Source organism: Perissodus microlepis, chromosome 7, assembly GCF_051167445.1.
Source record: "Perissodus microlepis isolate ML-2025 ecotype Zambia chromosome 7, ASM5116744v1, whole genome shotgun sequence".
NCBI lineage: Eukaryota > Metazoa > Chordata > Actinopteri > Cichliformes > Cichlidae > Perissodus > Perissodus microlepis.
The window spans coordinates 41,910,118-41,929,851 of record NC_140467.1 but is presented as its reverse complement, the minus strand read 5'-3'; the positions used below and the strand labels follow the sequence as shown (position 1 = coordinate 41,929,851).

Genomic DNA, 19,734 nt, shown 5'->3' with positions numbered 1-19,734 from the left:
AAGTTAGCCTTAAAATGAGATTTATTTTGCGAAAGAGTGCTACTCTGATGTACTTTCACCAGAAAATGATAGAATATTATGAATATTAGAATATTGTGAATATATATTATTATGAATTTGCAGTTTATGAACACAGGGCAGCAGCTGTGTGCACTGCAGCACTTGCCATGAAAGTTTGGTCATCTGACCCCTGTGAGAGTTGATGCTGGACTCCATTGGGTTGGGTTGGGGGGGTATGTAAAAATAGAAAGTGACATGCCCTCAAAAAGTCTAAAAAACACCTAATTTTGCTTTTATATAACTTCATCGATGTACTTAAACAAAATTATTTTTTATTTGTGGTGTTGTCTCTGTGTTGCAATATGTGTATATTTTTGTTTTTGTGCTGCACATCTTGCCCTCCTGTTTTGTACAATAAATGGGCCATATTGCAGCCTGAGGCCTGAATGTCCCCTGCTGCAGCTCAGTGTCTACAGAAGGGGAGAGCAAAAAAGAGCAGGAGGGGGTAAGATGAAAGCAACATGATTCACACCTCTTCCAGAAATGCTCTGATAGAAATGTTTCTAAAAGCTAAGCTCATACTTCAGAGTGTCATCTCACTAGACTAAAGATGCTGCTGATTTTTACAGAACGATACACAAATGGCTCAGCACACGGTGACATCGACCCACGCTTGCTAAGATGCACAGTTGAAACGAAAAGGTATCAGAGGAGTTAAAGCGAGCCCATGTTGAAGTGTGTGTGTGTTGGGGGGATGGTTGCAGCAGAGTGAAGACACTTTGCTTCTCCCTAGAGCTGTGGAGACAGGGACACAGATGTTGTAGAACAAAAATTCCCCTGAGAGAGTAGGGCAAAATCTCAGCTTTGCTCTGTGAGCACAGTTCGTGAGAGCCCGAGTGTCTAATTGGCTGCGTATATTAACATCATTACTTTTGCCCTGCATCCCCAGACATCTGCTGTGAGAATTATGACCCTGGGTGTGCAGATGGGGCAAGACTGATGCTGCTTTGTGCTTTTAATTGTATTTATTTATTTAATTAATTATTTTTGTTTTCACCATTTTTTCATTTGAACTTTGATGTTACTATTTTGAGTAACCCACAGTCAGATTTTCCAAATCCCAAGTTAACACCCTTTTGGTATATTATTATTTATAGCTAGATAGTAGAGATTTAACACCAGTCTTTTCCTAAATCTGCAAATTGGTTTAATTATATAAACTGCATTGATTTGAAGGATTGGGGAAAGAATCATTTAAGAATCACTTAAAGTATTTTCCCCCCAAAGCTGTCATTTTATTTGACCTTTTGTGACATCATGTTTTACTGTTGCTTTGTGTTGTATATCTCAAGAGTGATCAGCGTTAATTCCAACTTAAAAGTGCTTCTAACTCGTGAAGTGTTTGATAAAAGTTCCAGATTTGCAGGATCTACCTTGCCCGTCCTTGAAAACAATGACCACTGTCCACTCGCGTTAATGTCACTGAAGCCACTTGTTAGTCCTGACTGCTGTCTGGTCTAATAACATTTCTCTGTCGATGTTTGTGATTTTGATACATCATCCACTGTATGTAGAACATGAACGTGAGCAGAAACGTCCAAGTGACTGCTCGTTTAAAAAAAAAAAAAAAAGGGGGGGGGGGGGGGGGGACAAAATTAATCGAGCTGCTCATTACGTGTGAAATTATGTGTAGTGACGTGGAGCGGAGTGAACTTGCTGCCGCATGTGACACGCGGCAGCGCAACACAGTGCTGTCATCCAAACTTAGCGGAGCCCTCCGTGACTGACCGGCTAGCTGACAGAGCTCAACTTCTACATTTTTCTGCTGCCACTCTCTCGCTCAGGTGCTCCAACTTCCTCTCTGCGCTCTGCCAAGTGCTGATCGAGCGCGTGGATGTGGATTAAAGAGCGGGGTCCCACCGTCTGATGCTGAACACCTGCACGTGGCGGAGGACTGCCTTCTTTTCCTTTGCTTGACCTTCATCCTTCCTCAGCTTCACTTCGCCTGTCAAACGAGCGCGGACGATGAGCTCATCTCTTCCCAAAAGCGAGTCGACCACCTCTCTGCTTAGAACATCGGGGCCCCACCGCAGGTCTGCCCACGGGGATCGCGGTCCCCACGGTCACAGGAGCCACCGCTCTCACCATAATCATCCCGCCGGAGCTGGAGGCAGCGAGGACGCGGTCTGGAGGGAAGACTGCGAGACCAGTGTGCGGAGACCTCTCTGCCAACCAAGACATGCCGACTCTCGACATTTAAGTGACCATCATCGGACGCCGAAAAGTCATACTCACCGGCAGCCGACCACCCTGGCTGATGATGAAGATGATGAAGAATACACTCAGGAGGATGTGGGGCACAGGATGAACAGGTATCAGAAACAGCACATCAGGTCCTCGAGATCCAAACAATCTCATCATCATCATCACCACCACGAATCCACTCGAGGTGAGATGCCTCCCGCTGCGCATCCGCAGGGCGGATCCAGACACGACAGGAGAACCTCACCAACCCCATCTTATCCAAAACACCAGGACGATGCAGCTTTCTTCTTCGAGTCCAGCGAGAGAGTCGTCACCGGGTCATCATCCAGCCTCAGCTCAGACCCACCTGCGACAAGCGCACCTGTCCGGCCAGCGGCCAGCCGCAAAACCAAAAGACTAAACGCAGCATCCTCTGAGTATGACTCCAGTCTTCATCCAATAGTGAAATCAGTTTTTGGGCAGGTAAGGAGGTTTGTGGGGTGGGGAGAACATTTAAACTTCGAAAGTGTTCGAAAGTTGATCAAAGGCTCAAACTGGGAAAAATCTAATGTCATAATTAATTTATAGATTGACCTTCTTTAAGTTTTCGAAATCTTTTTAAGTTAAATTAAACAATGTCTTGTTACGACATTAATACTAAGTCTGCAGAGTTTTGTTGTAGCATAATGCAAAGGGCAAAATATCAAGCTGTATTACTGCTCAGTAGCAGCATGAATAAAAAAAAGACTCATTAACCAGAAGAAACTGGAACACTCGTTTTTTTGTTTTTTTTTTTAAATTATTTGCACTAAAGAGAAAAACGTTGTTATTCCCCCACAAAGATCAAAATTGAGTCTATTTACAAAGTGATGCGGGTTGCTCACTTTGAGGTCCTTACTGGATTGCACTACTGGATCTTCATGTTCTGTGTGGACATGTGTATCACATTCAGACCATCTCCATTCACAGATAAAAATGAAAATGTTTTGAAAGTCCATCCATCCATCCATCCATCCATCCATCCATTGTCTTTCTCTTATCCAATTCAGGGTCACAGCAGATCTTTCTGTATAAAAGGACATAAATAAAACAATCCTAAATGAATAAAATAAATATTACTCATTAGATATTCAGCTTTTTACTTCTGGGTTCCTGTTCGTTGCTGCAAAGGTTTGGTCCATTAACTGCAGCATACATGCTTTTCATAAGACCTGCTGAAATTCAGCAGCAGGTTTCACAGGTGAGATGAAGGTGAGGCTGGACTGACAGGGTGTCACCCGTTCTGGGCAGATTAAAAATGAATGCATCTTTTTAGTCCAAATCTGGCTCCTGTTTGTTTTGGGTATCCATTACTTCCACGCTCTCTGTAGTCTTTCATGCATCCCGATATGAATGCAGTCACTTTCATTGTTGCTGTCACCTGAGTGACAGCAGGGGGATCAGCTTACCCCCCTGTGTGGAAAATGTTTCAGTGATGAGAGCCTGTGTGTCTCACGCACACACAACGGTAAGTGAAGCGTTTGTAGAGATATCATTCGTGAGATTTGCCAATAACGTGGTGAGTGACAAATACAGGCTGCATCACTTCACCACCTGTTCACTTCCAAATAAACTAGTTTTCTACAAAGGGTGCCAAATTCCTCCTGTTACTCAGACAGATCAGGAAGCTGCACATTAGATTTTTCAACCCCCTCCACCCCATCTTTTTTTCTCATTTCACTTAAAATCCTTCTTCATCATCTTTGGATGATAAAAAGCTAAAGAGGAGACAATTACCTCTCAGTGTGCTAATGTGTTCTAGAAATAACTCCTCAATCCAGGCCAGAGCTTCAATCAGTCTTAGGGGTTCCAGTGAGGCAAAATCCATCCAGCGGTGTGCTATATAAAGTCTCCAGAGCTGCTGATGTGCATAGAATAAGGAGATCTGATATTTTCTGCCTAGATCCCACATGGGAAAAATTCAGATTTTTGATTCAGGGGAACAGTGAGGAAGAATTACATTTGTGAAAGCTAGAAAAAGTATAAAAAGCTACAAATGTAATTTGAAAATGCAGGCTTACCAAACCAGCATACCTACTGTAACTAAATCTGATTTTGGAAGAAAATCAACAAATTCTCAAAGTGCTTTGTTTTGTGATATCGCCCGGAAGTTCAGTCATACCAAACACGGCCGTCAAAAGCTAAAATGAATTTGTGAGTGGACGCGAGCTAGTTGTGAGTCTGTGTGCATCAGTGTTTGTGTGAAGGAGCCAGCAAGCGAATGATGCATGTGTGAGGACGAAAAGTGAAGAAAGCTGAGAAGGCTTATGCAGGCATGCTTTCTTATTTATTTATTCTTTTGCACCTGCTCAGCGTCTTACCTAAGCTGTTTCATTTATTTGACAACACAATCGTCATAGTATGCCCTTTAGTACTTCTTAAATCGGGATGTGGCAGCTTGACACCGGGTCCAGCAATGAGGCATTAAACTCCCTGCAAACTCTTTCTTTTCATATTTTCTTATGTAACATCAAGATCTGCACACAATCCTAATAGAACACACTCGCTGCATGTAGAGAAGGCTAAAAATAGCCCACCAAGACCTGATTATGAGAGACTGGAGGAGGGCAGGGTCTTTTTTTCCTCTTTTTATTACTTTTTGTTTTGACTTGGCAAAAATATTCAGGCTTCTGCAAGTGCGCTACCTGATTGAGAAAGACGGTGAATGTTTTTTCAAGCCGTCATCTTAAAATTCACATTTTAATACGTGAATCATGATGACTCACGATGACCACAGAGGCAAGTGTGGGGGTTAGAATGAGGACAAATGTGTTTTGCTGCTTGCATTTTGCGGATTGTTTGTTATAGGGAGATTGTGGCACTGTGATTCACTAAGCTTTTAATGTCAAATTTTCTATCCTTAGAGCATCCGTGCACCGTAATTAGCTCCCATTATCCCAGCACATTCGGGCCTTTGAACCATTTGGGTTTAAAAGGACACCTTGATCGAGGACAGAGCACTTTTACGTCCCAGTAGAAAATTTGTTTCTATTTTAAGAGCCTAACTACAGCTCTCGATTTTTGTGACCTTGTTCTGCACACTCTCGCAGGAAATGTGGAAATGTAGTAGAGAACTGTTATTGAAAGATGTGGTGATGAGAAATTATTATGAAGAGAAATCTCATTTTTTTCTAAAATAATAGTTGAAGGATGTGCATTGACCAGCAGAGGGAGCAAGTATCATTTGTACCAAGGTTTTTGAGCTGCCAGTGTGTGGGTGAGGGAGAGAGGGGGTGGGGGTGGGGTGGGGGGAGAATGTCACATCAGGGAGCCAGGAGAAACGAAAGGGCAGGAAAAGAAAGTGAAGGAAGCGGGGAGGAATCGCATAAATGAGGGGGACAAAGGATGCAAAATAGGAAGAGTGAGCGCCTTTACTGGCAGACCTGATGATTGTTATACCAGGCAAACGCTCATCACCTCTCACTTCCTCGCTCCCACCTGAAAAGTCTAAAGACAATCTAAGGAAAAGGTCTTAAAACACAGATTAACTCCACTTCCTGTTACTCGTCTTGTACTTGTACGCACTGATGTTTCCTTCTCTTCCTTTCCTTTTTCCTTTTTCTTTTTTTGACCTGGGTCATAGTGACCTTGGTGACGTCTGAGAGGGGATAAAACGAGAGTGCCTACGGGGGGGGGGGGGCACAAATGAGTAAAATGAGGAGAAAAATCAGGGTGAAAATAAGAAGAACATACGCCTCCTACATATCTAGAACATACAAAGCTATTTTTAGACATATGGTAGGTATATTTATATCTCCAAGAAGGAGGTAAACCCTTTTTTGAGATGAGGATTAGAGGCCCGTGCACACACATGCACATGCTACATTATGAAGTGTGTGTGAGTGCATGTGTGCCCATGTGATGATGCTAAATATTGATGCAGACCTGAGGCTGAAAGGGAAAATCAGTGTGAGAGACTGCGAGACAGACTAGAAGGGATAAATGACTCAGAGGGAGAGAAAAAAAAATCAGCAATAACTGACATGCAATAAAAAGACACATATGAATATTTTTCCCCTGCTGACACACTGGATGTTTAACTCCTCTCACATAAAAGCAGATGTTTGTAAGAAAAATACTTAAATACTGACTATAATCTGACTCCAATGAATGAATCAGCTGCAGGATAAAAACTGTGACGTCTCAACCCAAACACAAGAAGATGACGCAAGTGCACACTGCGTGTCTTTTCACCGCTCGGATGTCCTTTGATGACGAACTCACAAACAAACCACATGAATTCTGTGGTCACAGTCTCCTTGTTTGTGTAATATTAACTCGGTGGCTTTAGAGGACAATGGCTTGTGAACTCATGTGAGCTTATTATTGCATCAGTCCCCTCCCTCACCCTTCTACTTCTCTCAGCTCATTTAACACAGCTGATGGCCGAGGATGGATGAAACAGGATTATGTTTGACCTCAAATCTCAAATAAATCGCAAAGGAAATGATTAATATTCCTGTTTGATTTAGATTCCTGCCTTGTGCGTGCATGTAGACTCTTGATAAATGGTCACCCCATAACCATCTGATACTAATATCAACGAAAGTAAATGACATGCTTCTTAGTGGGTAAAGTATCCGAGAGTGAGTATGATGGAAAAGGGAAAGGATACAGCAAAAAGAGAGAGAGAGGGATGGATCTCATGCCCGTGCACACTACGGTGTGACATTATAAGAGCTGACGGCTCCTGTGTCTGACGTCTGATGTGTTCTGAAGTTCACAATGAGCCTGTGGTGAGAGGCTGTATGAATCACCCAAGGAACAACGCAGAGGAGCCGCTCAGATATTGAATGGGAGTTAGATGTGAAGCAACTTGGGCGTGAATGTGTTTATTAGAACATCAGTGAATAGACAAGGTCGAACAGGAGGGGGAAATATTGATGCACGTCAGTGCCGCAGCGACCGACTGTGAAGTTACCACAAGAGTGGATGTTTATGACAGAAAGAAGAACTTTTCCTGCATAAAATGACGACTACCAAAATCCTAAAAGCTTCTCCTCAGTTTTCTTTTTAAACATTACCAACATAATTAGATTTGCTATCAAACAACAGCTTGGTTTTAAGAAATAATCATTCATTTTATCATGTGCAAAAAAAACCCAAACTGGTCATAAATAATAAATGTTTAAGGCAGAACTTGTTTACATACCTTAAAATATGCCTCAGGGGGAAGGGCTTTTACTTAAGAGGGACATATCAATAAGAACATGTCTGAATTCTCACTTAAAACTCCTGCAATAAACACTCTGTGCATTTTAAAGTTATGCAATATATGTACAGTATGTATCACCAAATCACAACAATAGTCCCTTTAAGGCACTTTATATTTTAAGGTAAAGACGCTACCAAAAACAGAGGACACACTAACAATTAGATGGCCCCCCTAAGCACTTGGTGACAGTGGGAAGGAATAACTCCCTTTTAAGAGGAAGACACCTCCGGCAGAACCAGGCTAAGGGAGGGGCGGCCATCTCCCGTGAGCTGTTAGGGGTGAGGGGAGGAAGACGGGGCAAAAGAAACACTGTGGAAGAGAACCAGAGGTCAATAATAACTAACGAGTAAATGCAAAATGGTATGGAAACACATATAGTGAGACAAAATGAAATGAGTGAATTAACTTTAAGCTCATATTTTTGTTTGTTAAGTTTTTATTGCACCCTGGAATAAAAGGTACAGCATTTACTTTAAATGTGAAGCCCAGTAGGACAAAGTGTTGATCAGTTAATTAGCCCACAGTGCCATAAGATGGAACAGTAAGTTAGTGCATTTTCCTTTTCACTACTGTTTTTACAGTGGCTTCATTTTTAGAAAGCCACATTTTTGGTCATTGTGCCTGACAACAAATGTATGCTTGTGTGTGTGTGTGTGTGTGTGTGCGTAAGACAGGCTGAGAGAGAACATTTATTTTCCGTCTGTGTGTGTTTGCATTTGCACACACTGATTTGAATCCTCCAGCGCGGTGGTTCAGAATCCATGTGTCATTTCTTGCACATTTTAGCTTTGATCTGAATCCGAGCCCTTCAAGCTTAACGTGACTTTGTGATGCTTCTACGTCTTTGTGTGTATGTGTGTGGTCGACACATAGAGGGAGAGGGAGAGAGAGCAGGGATGGATGCTGGGGGTAGAGTGGTGGGAATAGGGGGGGAAGAGAGAGCGTGTGTTATATTTTTAGCTCCACAGCCCCACATCCAAGAGTGTCTAATCGAGCGTGTGTACGAGTGAGAGAGGGAGAGAGAGAGAGAGAGAGAGATGTGTCTGTGTGTGCATGTGCGTGTGTGCATGTTTGGATTAGTGTCTCCAGCATCTTGCTCAGGGGAAGGTAATATGCTTGTCCGAACGAGCTTCTTCTGTCACATTCGTATAGATGGTTTAGAACTGTGGGGTGAGCAGGACTTGGGGGAGCAATTGAGGGGGAAAAGAGCATGAGACAGACTGACGGACAGAGAGAGAAGAGAGAGAGAGAGAGAGATAACAGAGACAGAGAGAGAAGAGAGAAAGGGTAGAGGGAGGGAAGACACAGTAGGAGAGAGGATAGAATGAATAAGCAGTCTTTCTTTTCTACTTCTGGCATTTGCATCTCGAGCTGATTACATGCATGCTTCCTCTCTTTCGCGCATCTTTGTGTTTTTTCTGACCTGTCCGTCATTCTTGTTTACATATTTCCTTCCCTTTGTCTCAGTGTCCCTCCCCCTTGTTCCAGTGTCCTTGCCTCCAGGTCCTCCCTGCACACTCCTCTCCGTCCTATTCCCCTCGTACCTCCTATTATATCCCTGCTCTTCTCCCTGCCTTCTCCCAAATGTCTCCCTTTATTAGTCAATGACCCACTGAACCCTCTTTTGCTTTCTAATCACTCCTATTCCCATGCATGCCTGGAAACACTTGCAAACACACATGCATACACGTGCACTTACATGCAGGCTCACTAACACAGCCACAGTTAGAGAGAAAACATAAGACAGGAAGATTTTTTTTTTTTTTGGTTTGTTTGTTTTTGCAATGGGCAACTCTGTAAAGTCGCTTAAAATTTTCACCAAGAAGGTAAGGTCCGCTTTGAGGTTTTTCATTCTCCTTGAATCTCCTCCTTCCTGGTGCATGTTTTTCTAATGGTTTGTCCCCAACCTGACTGATGGCTATTTGACTGGATCTACACTGACTGAGCTGGCGTACTGTTAGATATTTTACATTCAGGCTGTGTGGAGAATAACGGCAGAATAATTTAAGATTAAAGCTTGTCTCTTATGTACTTTTAGCCAAGTCAGGAGCTTGTAGTTTTGATCTTTAAAACTCAGTCTGCATTTACACGTTGACATTTTTAAGGACTTCAGAAAGATTTCTCTTTCCTTATCAGTGCATGTATTCACATAAAGGTTCAAGGGGCTGGTCAGTCCTCTCGGTTGACCTGTCGACTGCATCTGTGAATTAGGATCACATCACTTAAAGTCAATCAGGCTGCACACCACCTTATCAGCCAGGTGAAGATGCTACCTTGTTGAACAGCACCTGCAGGATGCGATCAGGCAGTGGAAATTTTGCAAACAGGTGTGCTGTTTTCACTGGCTCAGAGTCTTTGGGCTTATTAATACATCTAATTTTGGATTACATCTTTCACGTATCAGCGTATGCTTGAATAGACTGTCAGTGTAGCAGGGAGACAGACCCACGAATAGAATTTCCTTTATTGCGCCAGCTGCACATCCTTGAGGAAGAACAATATGACAAGCAACTGTTGATGCCATCTGTGCAAAAATTGGTTGGAGTGCTGAAGAAGTTCTTGCTTGACTTCAGCGTTTCTTTGACATCCTTTCAGATTTTTCTTTGGTCTTGTATGTGCGTGTATGTGCGTGTGTACATGTATTTTCTTTTTTAGTTATATAAAAGCTAGCGCATGTGTTCATAGTACTTTTCTGGCACGACATAGCCACAGACAGCCCCGCTCCATGCATCACTTGGTCAGATTACCCAGTGGGCATCCGCTCCTGTGGTGAAAACTGTAGGAATGCACGAACTGGCAGGACGACTGGCATGGTAACAGATGGAGTGTGAAGGTCATTTGTAGAGCGCATAATAGTGTGTGTTTGTGCATATTGCACAAGCATGCATATTAATTTTTCATTGCATATGCATGCAGATGTCTTGTGCTGACAGTATAAAGCATCTGAACGTTGTACAAATTCATGTCAGAAAGATTTAAAACAACAGCAAAATGGTCCGCTGGTAACTCGTTGTGATATAACGTCTACTTCTCTACCTTTTAGCTTTAAATTCCTGCATTGAGTTGGATGTTAAAGTGCAGCAATTCAAAACTAGACCAATGTGACATGTTTTATAAGAGATATAGTGCATTAAAATTAGTTAATCTCATCTTGACCAAAATGCACATTAGACTCTGTTTTTTAAATAGCAATCTGAGCTGTGTTGGTCTGCAGCTGGACCTTCTGGACCTTATTTGGCTTAAAAAAAACTGTTTAAATTAACTTGTAGCCCTCTCGGTAATCACAATGACTGATGTGAGAGAACAACATTCGCCCCCTGGTTGATTGGCTAATTGGTGATTATAATTAAATGGCTGGCCGAACGTCAGCATCACCTTCAGGAAAACTGTTTTATAATGTGCACAAACCTCCCAAAAACAAAACAAAAAAACAGAAAACTAGCCACTTCTGGGTAATTTTAAGTAACAATCCCAGCAATAGTGCTGTAGCTGACTTGCATGGACTCACTATAACACTCTAAATGCCCTTATTTGACCTCATGCTGAACTAAAAGAAAACTGTACTACTGCTTACAGATTTGCAGTCTAAAAATAAATTGTGTCAGTCAAAAGCACAAACACTCTTGTAGAAAAAATATTAAGAAATTCTTTGATTTTAGCAGAGCTTGGGTCTTATTTTGTTAGTTCTGGCCATTGCTTAGATAATATTGCACTCTCCATTTTCTGTGATAAGATCTGGGGAGCAATCATGCAACTGCTTTCTACTACTGCTATTATTATTATTACAATTCATCCCTGTAGAGCAAAAAAACTGATATCAGAGTTAAGTGTGACCAGTGTGTGGAGTTGGACTTGTTGTTTCCGCACATCTCAGCAATTGTGGTGAGTGCAGTGTTATCGTAATCACTGGAAACAATGGCCAAAGCTACTAAAGTCAAACCACACTGTGTAATGAATCAAAATGATCACAATAACCTGTGTAGATGAGGACCATTAAAAAATGATAGGCACTATTTACATTAGGCTATTGCTTTGTGACATGAAAAGAGGCCTGCATCCTGCTCTGCAGTGTTCTGCTGTGCAGGATGGTTTTTGCCGGATGGATTTATACGTAGATGGCATCAGTTGCTCTGTCACTATATTTTACACCCACTTGTCTGTCACTGAGATCCTTTCCTCTGTCATGACTCACCTGACTCCACACTTTCCAATGACTGACAGACATATGTCTGTCATCTATGATCCTCCTCTGAACCCTCCCTTCTTCCCATCTCCATGTTGGCTCCTTGTTGAAACAATACCTCAACAAACTGAGTCACACTCTCTACCCCTGTCTTTGCCTCTTCATCCATATCCGGCTACCCACCGGATGCTTCTTCAGGACCAGAAGAAGAACTACAAAGCAGTGCAATCCTGTGAGGAGGGGGGATCTGGGGGGGCCTATCTTGAGCCACTAGTAGCCCTGGCCCAGAATGGAGCCAACATGCACAACGTACTGGGGCCTGCATGCATCTTTCTACGCAAGGGCTTCGCTGAGAGCCGGCAGGCTGTACGTAAGTCCAGAAAATATCATGTGCATGCATGCCAAGAGAGATTATAGCACACAATGCAGTACATGCACAATAACCAAATCCCATGTGTGTAGCAATCACCTTCTACTGTAATGTCAGCACTTCCTGCATGTATTGAAGAGCGGTCGGGCTTAGAAGACGTTTTTTTTTTTGGATAATTTAAGTTGAATGCTGAAAGGGCATGTGAGCATCTGTTATGCATGAGGATGGATGCATTTTGTAGCTGGATGGAGGATTATTAGGACAGGTTATGGCAGCGGCAGAAATGCTACTCACATGGTGATTATTTCTCTTCATCTATTCCCAGCAGCTGACAACACGACTCAAGGTCTTGTTATTAAAGCCAGGAGCAATGCTGAAATCCTCAGTGCGGACGACTGTTCTGATGATGAGCTCTCATATGGGACTTCTTAAAGGATACAGGGGTCGAGACTAGTTATTCTAATGGACTGACACATATTATTTTGTATTAACATCTTCCTTTAGTCTCTGTATTTACCCTAAATACTAACAATTTTCACTCATTGCGCACACATCCGTTCTAAAGACACAGTAAATGGTTCTGATTCTTTTCTGCTGCAACAAAGGCCATGCATTTTGTTTCTGGTATTTCACTTTGATCCCACTGCCTAATTATAAATAGAAGACTCGATGTTTTATTAACTGTGTGATCCCACTAATAATTTCTTTCTCTCTATAGCTGGAGTGAAAACTGAAAGCTCGTGGCACTCTGTGGCACTGTGGTTGCCAATTTACTTTTTTACAGTGTAATTTTGTATGCTGGGAATTGGCCTGATTTTTTAAGATATCAGCAGTGTTTGGGTACTAACTTGCAATATGATCCTCCACAGGATCGAGAGCTGAGGCCAGAAGAAATGGATGGTATGCTATGTTGTTAGTAAAAATAAAGAGTGAATTTTACAGTATTCTGAAGTAGTTTTCGACACATCTTTGTCACATTTACACTTAATTTCACTTGGTCTCAGAGCTGCGCGAGGCCTTCAGGGAGTTTGACAAAGACAAAGATGGGTTCATTGGCTGTAAAGACCTGGGGAACTGCATGAGAACTATGGGATACATGCCAACAGAGATGGAGCTAATAGAACTGAGCCAGCAGATCAACATGAACTGTAAGTTAGAAGTTTGCCTGTGTGCTTGATTCATTGCCAAATATGCATAAAAATTGAAAGAGAGATTTCACCCTAATATGCATTCACTTCTTTTATCCTGTAGCGCTGCTTATCCATCTAGATTGTTCTGATAAGAGCCGCCCAGTTTTGGAGAGATTGGCTGTAGAGATATCAGTCTTCTCTTTTATGTAAAGGAACCAAATGCACTTACCTTATGGTGAATGTAAACTGAACGTGACACTCAGCTTGTGTGTTCTGGCTACAAGATTTGCACAGCCTTCAGGAAATCACAACTGGATCACACAAACCTTTATTTGGAAGTTTAAAAGGTTGACATTTGACATCCTAGTATTCTTCACAAAAAGAATCAGGAAATTTTAACTCATGAAATTCCCACTTCCTTGGTCTCTGGTCATCACTACATATTGCCCTCTAATACCGCTATATTAAAGGTAAAATAAGCAGCTTTACGGCCAATCAGAACATTGAAGATTGATAAATAGTGCAAGCTGCCAGGATTTTGGGGTAAACTGACCCTTTAAAATTAGAGTTTACTCTTCACCATTACTATTCATATGATAATGTTGAAATGAAGAAAAAAAAATTCTGCCAGTTTTTGCCCATAAAAGCTGACATTTTATCCGTCAGTGGGAGGACATGTTGACTTTGAAGACTTTGTTGAACTCATGGGGCCCAAACTTCTGGCTGAAACAGCAGACATGATAGGGGTGAAGGAGCTGAGGGATGCCTTCAAAGAGGTAAGGAAAGGCGGGATTTTTTTCAATGCTATATTTTCATTTAATACCAATAAATATTTTTTGTTTTTAGTAACGTGTTTATTTCCCATTTTCAGTTCGATACTAATGGTGACGGCGAGATTAGCACTGCAGAACTCAGAGAAGCCATGAAAAAACTTCTGGGACAGCAGGTACAGAGCTGCTCTCGTGCCTGTAGCTTTCCATCCATCACTGTCCAGCCTGTCTGCTTTTAAACCTTTGTGCCACAGAAGCTCACACTGTCACGCCAACCTGACTTTTCTAGGTTGGACACAGAGAACTGGAGGAAATACTGCGAGACATCGACATCAACGGAGATGGACATGTAGACTTTGAAGGTAGAAAATACTGTGAAGTATGTCTGTGAACACAGTATAACCTTTTTTTCTGCTTTTGTCCTTCTCTCTCAACCTTCAGTCTATCTCTGAAACACACGCACACAGCTATTTCACATATAAGCAAAATCCCACTATGTGTCTGCCTTATATACCAATACCATGCTGAGAGTGAGGTGAGGGGATGAAGCAATAGGTCTGTCTCAGATAATCTCCTTGCCAAAGGTTTATGTCACCTCATAGATTACCCACAGAGAGAAAGATGTATACAGCAGGATGCCGGGGATGAAAATTTAAGGCTGTTTTGCTGTTCTCAGCAGTGTTACTAAACTTAGAGATACATAATTTCAGGTTTTTGGGTGAAGATCAGAAAAGAACGTACAAGAAGACGTGAGGCAGGAGAGAACCATCAGGTTGCTAATGAGGCTGACGAGAGAATAAATATGAATACTCAGCACTTGGTTATGCGCTCGAGTGCCTCGGTAATTGTTTTAAAGCTAAAAATAGATATGGAAGCAAATATAATTGGGTAGAAAAAGAAATGAGGTTTAGAAATTGCTCTCATAGACGGTATGAATTGGGGTCTACTCAGATCTACTTGAAACCTCAAGTTCAGCTCTGTTTTAGGATCCTGACTGATTCAACCTGATGTGTAGTTTTGCTTTTTTATATCTTTATTAAACTTTAATTGATTTTTTTGTCTTCTACTGGGAACTTTATAGCTTTTTTTTTTAAGCTTTTTTATATAGCACAGCAAACTGATATCAAGGGTAAATGTGACGTGTGCTGGACACAAACACAAAGCTCAGAGAGGCAGAACTCTAATAAACAAGGACTTATTTTGGCTGTTGCAAAGTGCCAAACAAGTCGAAACGCAAGAAAAAAATAAATACCACGTGATAACACAGAGCATGATAACACACAACTCGGCAAAGGAAAGGGGACACAGGACTATTTATATACACAAGGCTAATCAGGGAGCTGGGCAACAGCCACAGTAAAACACGGACAAACAGAACGTGCATACCTGACTCCACAAATAACAAAACGCTGGAGGCTTATCACACTTTAAAATAAATGAAAAATCAAAACCTAAACCATAACTACATGTAAGAACCAAACGGAGATCAGGGAATAAATCTGGAGACATAACAAATACTGTCTGTTTAGTTGCTTAACGCTTCATCATCTCAGTGGTGTGGCTAGCATTTGGCCACTGAAAACAGCTGCCTGCTGCATCTGGAAACAATACTACTACTGGAGATGTGAGAGTGGCTCACAGCAGTTTGTTATCCCATAAAGACAATATTTAAAGGTATCACCTGTATACACCAGTTTTGACACCTCAGTATATATCAATAAAGACATATCTTGTCAAGAAGGCCATGAAATATGACAAGAAACCACTCAGTTCAAAAAAAGACCTTCAAGGGTTCCTCTCATTCAGCTTTTAGAGGAAGAAAAATCAAAGTGCTAGTCTGTGTAGCCAAAACAATGAGCTAAAAAGCACAGAAATGCTAAACATAGCTGTATGAAATCCAGTGATCATTATCTTGTTTAAGCCCATAATTTACCCAACTATCTTCAGACTAACATATTATTAGCCCCATGACATCATCAGTACAAAATAAAGGGCAAAAGCTGAGTTTCTCTTACGTAAACTCATGAGCCGATGTGTCATTTACCATTTAACTTGCATATTTTCTTTGTTGACAGAGATAGATTGGCAGTAATAATACCCAAATTAATGCATGGCCTAGAGATCAAGTCATGCTCATTTAGCAGCACACGATCTTTGGCGATATCATTAAGACATTTTTTTGGAAGCAATATAAATATATTCAGCACTTTGAAGCAAATACAGGATTTCTCATATTCTGCTGCTACTGAGCAAGGTCAGCTTGTGCTCCAGTATCTCCAACAACCATACTGTAGTTCTGCTCCGTTTTGGCCACCACAGGAGGTCCCTGCACTGTGTGAATAATCTCTCCTTTGTTTAATTTTCAGAATTTGTGCGGATGATGTCTCGGTGAGTTCCTGGCTGAGAGCTAAAACGACAGCCTGGATTCTCTGTTGGGTTTTGGAGGAAAAGAAGTGCAAGTAGCACAGAATACTGATGAAGCTTGAACTTCTGAATCTGTCAATGAAGAAGACAGCAAAAAAACAAAACAAGAAAACATATCAAACCCTGCCCTGAAACTGCCACGCTGAAGCACAAATGCTGACGACTACAGTCGGGAGCAACACTGTTAAGAATAATATGCTGCTGCTGTTTCCAAGAGCATAAACAAAACCAATAGCTGCATTTCTGACTTTTGCAAAGTAGTTTTTACAAACGTATTTTCCTTTAACGACAACATTTCTAATGTTGATGTGCTTTTTCTCCTGACTCAATGGGTGAAGCTGTTTTGCTCACCTACAAACTACATGCTATTACACTTTAATAATTGTAGCAATTAAGAAGAAGCAGCAGTATGCCAGCAAACACCCGAACTCATACAGCACATTCCTTTTTTTAATGCCGAGGGTATCTGAAGCACAAATACAAATGGCAATATAGACACATGTTACGTGACCCCTGTCAAGCAGCGTGTTTGTGTTTTGTGCATACTGTTGTTTCTTTCCACCTTATGGTGTACATGTGTTATGTCACTGGAGACTATCGTGACCCAGTATTTGTTCGGTATATGTTATGTAGCACCGATACAGTTCTCATGACTTTAATAACATTATACCTATTTTACTGTGATATATAGACTATACATATATATTTATGTGTGTGTCATTGCCACTGTGCATAAGACTGACGGACTCTTTCAACTGCAACTTGCTAATCTTGAAGATAGGCCTTACTTTTTATATATATGCTGTGTTTTGCTATTTCTGAATTACTTCCGCGAGTATATTCAGAATACACAAAACATGTTTTGACACTGAGAAATCATCCACGCCTGACTGTGCAGGCGTGGGATCAACAAAGAGGTAAATTATAGGTGGTAAAGAGATGGGGTTAGTGCTTTTATTATCATCAGCGAGCTTTGATAATTTTGAGTTTCTTTGTGAGTTTTGCTGAGTGAACAAAATATTTCTGAAGTTAAAAAAAATCTCACTTGGTGCAACATTTACACTTTTACCTTTAATACCTCAAAATCAGTCAAACGACCAACCTCACTCTCAAACTCCCTCCTGGCACACGCTTATCTTTAATACACTGCACGGACAAAGTTATTGGGCCACCTATACACTACACCTAAATCCCATTTCTTAATTCCCACTCTAACTCTGTTCGAAATGCTGACTATAAGTAATACGTAAGTTTTCTGTCTAATTTTGCTACATTGTTACAAAGTCAAATGATAAATTTAACTGAATCTAATTGAATTAAATGCACTTGATTGGCATATATTTAGATTATACAAAGCACATTTTCTTTAATAATGACTTATTTGAATAAATTAACCTTTGATTTTATATAGTTCAGTTGCACTTTGCTCAAAATTATTGGTTCGTGTTTATGAGGGTGAAGAATCATTTTTTGTGTGTGATTGGTCGTGATCCCTATTCCACTTCAACCCAAAGGTGTTTGTCGGGGTTGAGGTCAGAGCTCTGCAAGTTCTCCCACACCAGCTATGCCTTTATGGACCTTGCTTGGAGTACATTGATGCTGGAACAAAAAAAAAGGGGGCCTTACCCAAACAGTCCCCACTACGCTGGAGAATTGTCTAATATGTCTTGTTAAGATGAAGCTATGGGTAGGCGGTCCAATATTTTTGTCCATGTAGTGTACCAGCTTCCTTACCGTCATTATTAATATTTCCAAGGAAGCAGTGGAAGCTTCTTTATGGTTAAAAAAAAAAAAGCCAAAGAAAGTTTACAAACATTATTTGTGAGTCGAATCCAGTTTGGTAAGTAGATGCAATATTTTTCAGAAATTTGATGCACTGAATTACATTTTCAAAACGACTGCGTGAAATGCGCTTTAGTTGTTGGGACAGCTAAATTATTTGTAGACTGTTCATGAATGGATGTGAGGGTATATGCATGCTGTTTAAAAAAAGAAGAAGAAAGAGTTGTGATTTTACTTGTCTTAACTGTGTGAAACTATGCATGCTAATAAACTACTGCAATTTGTAGCAGAATCTAAAAGAAATAAAGATTTTTATTCCAAATTGAGATTAGGCCATGTGTGAATGTGTGTTTCTTCTTAACCTCGAACACTGTGATGGGGATGTTTCCTTTCTTTCTTTTGACTGGAGTCGTGTCACAGAATTCACATTTTTTATTGGACAATAAGATTCTTGTTTAAAGAAACTTTAAAAATACTGAGACTTGACTCTCATCAGACCTACTGTAGTATTTGCACTCCATACTAGCATCTGCTCACATCTTCACATAACAAAAAAGAAACCCTTGTTGGATGCCTCATTATCTTTCACTTCCACCCACTGCTTCCGGACTCTAGAGAAACCAAAAAGGGACATTTCTCCTCTTATGTGGAGTTTATTCAGAAGCAGAGACTGGAGGATATGTACAAAATAGCTCCTTTATACAAATAGTCAGAGTCAACAGATAAATGCTGAGGTGGAGATAGAGTGATACAATCTGTGAGGAGTGAGAGTGCACTACTTGGAAATCTGAAGTTGCATGTTCAGTCTAAAAATGGTGAGACAGAAATACTTAATACTATAAAAAAAACTTAGAAATGATTTGGAAATATGCTCAATGGACATTTTATTGGGTACACCTCGCTAGTACTAGCCTTGATCCCCAAATGCCTTCAGAACTTCTTTTTGACCCACTGAATGGTGCTGGAAACTTTCCTCAGAGATTTTGGTCTGTACTGACATGATAGCATCACACAGTTGCTGCTCATCCATGATGAGAATCTCCTGTTCTACCATATCCCGTAAATGTGCTCTGTGTGAACAGTGAACTCACCGTTATATTGAAGATACCAGAATGATATGATTTGAGCTTTGTGTCATGGTGCATTACCTTGCTGAGAAAAGAATCAGAAAATGGATACACTGTGATCAAAAGGGGATGGACATGTCCAGCAACAATACTCAGCTAGGCTATAGTGTGTAAACAATACAGAGATGGTACTAAGTGTGCCATGAAAATACCCCCAACACTATCATATAACATTTCCAGCTCGAACTGTTACTTCTTGCTTCAAGATTTGACATGCCGTGTGTTCAGATGCTCTCATGCATACCTGGGTTTAAACAAGTGGTTATTTGATAGCGCTGCTTTTATATCAGCTCCCACCAGTTCTCCTTTTTCATTCTCTGTAAAACCTAGAGATGGTTTTATGGGAAAATCCCATTTGATCAACATTTTCTGAAATACTCAGACCAGCCTGTTTGGCACCAACAACCATACCATGTTCAAAGTCAGTTAAATCTGTTACCAAAACTCAGG

General features: G+C 41.0%; 1 protein-coding gene across 3 annotated transcripts; it reads left to right on the top strand.

The window, feature by feature from the left end:
- Nucleotides 1-1,688: 1,688 nt before the first annotated feature.
- On the top strand, nt 1,689-18,483 carry cabp1b (calcium binding protein 1b). Of its 3 annotated transcripts, none has more exons than XM_084935141.1 (8): nt 1,689-2,727; nt 11,880-12,047; nt 12,921-12,951; nt 13,056-13,199; nt 13,848-13,957; nt 14,053-14,127; nt 14,241-14,313; nt 16,318-18,483. In XM_084935141.1, exons 1-8 carry the CDS (start codon nt 2,026-2,028, stop codon nt 16,341-16,343), a joined length of 1,329 nt encoding a protein of 442 aa, XP_084791267.1. In that variant the 5' UTR covers nt 1,689-2,025; the 3' UTR covers nt 16,344-18,483. The 3 variants fall into 3 exon arrangements, with proteins under 3 accessions (XP_084791267.1, XP_084791268.1, XP_084791269.1); XM_084935143.1 differs by lacking the exon at nt 1,689-2,727 and adding an exon at nt 8,612-9,324; XM_084935142.1 differs by lacking the exon at nt 11,880-12,047 and having other exon boundaries at nt 1,690-2,727.
- The last annotated feature ends 1,251 nt before the right edge of the window (nt 18,484-19,734 follow it).

Bases quoted from the DNA above. Each gene is read 5' to 3' on its own strand.
- cabp1b (XM_084935141.1), top strand. From the start codon at position 2,026: ATGAGCTCATCTCTTCCCAAAAGCGAGTCGACCACCTCTCTGCTTAGA. The intron at 13,200-13,847 runs GTAAGTTAGAAG...TTTATCCGTCAG, and splicing joins CCAGCAGATCAACATGAACT to TGGGAGGACATGTTGACTTT. The intron at 14,314-16,317 runs GTAGAAAATACT...TTTAATTTTCAG, and splicing joins TGGACATGTAGACTTTGAAG to AATTTGTGCGGATGATGTCT.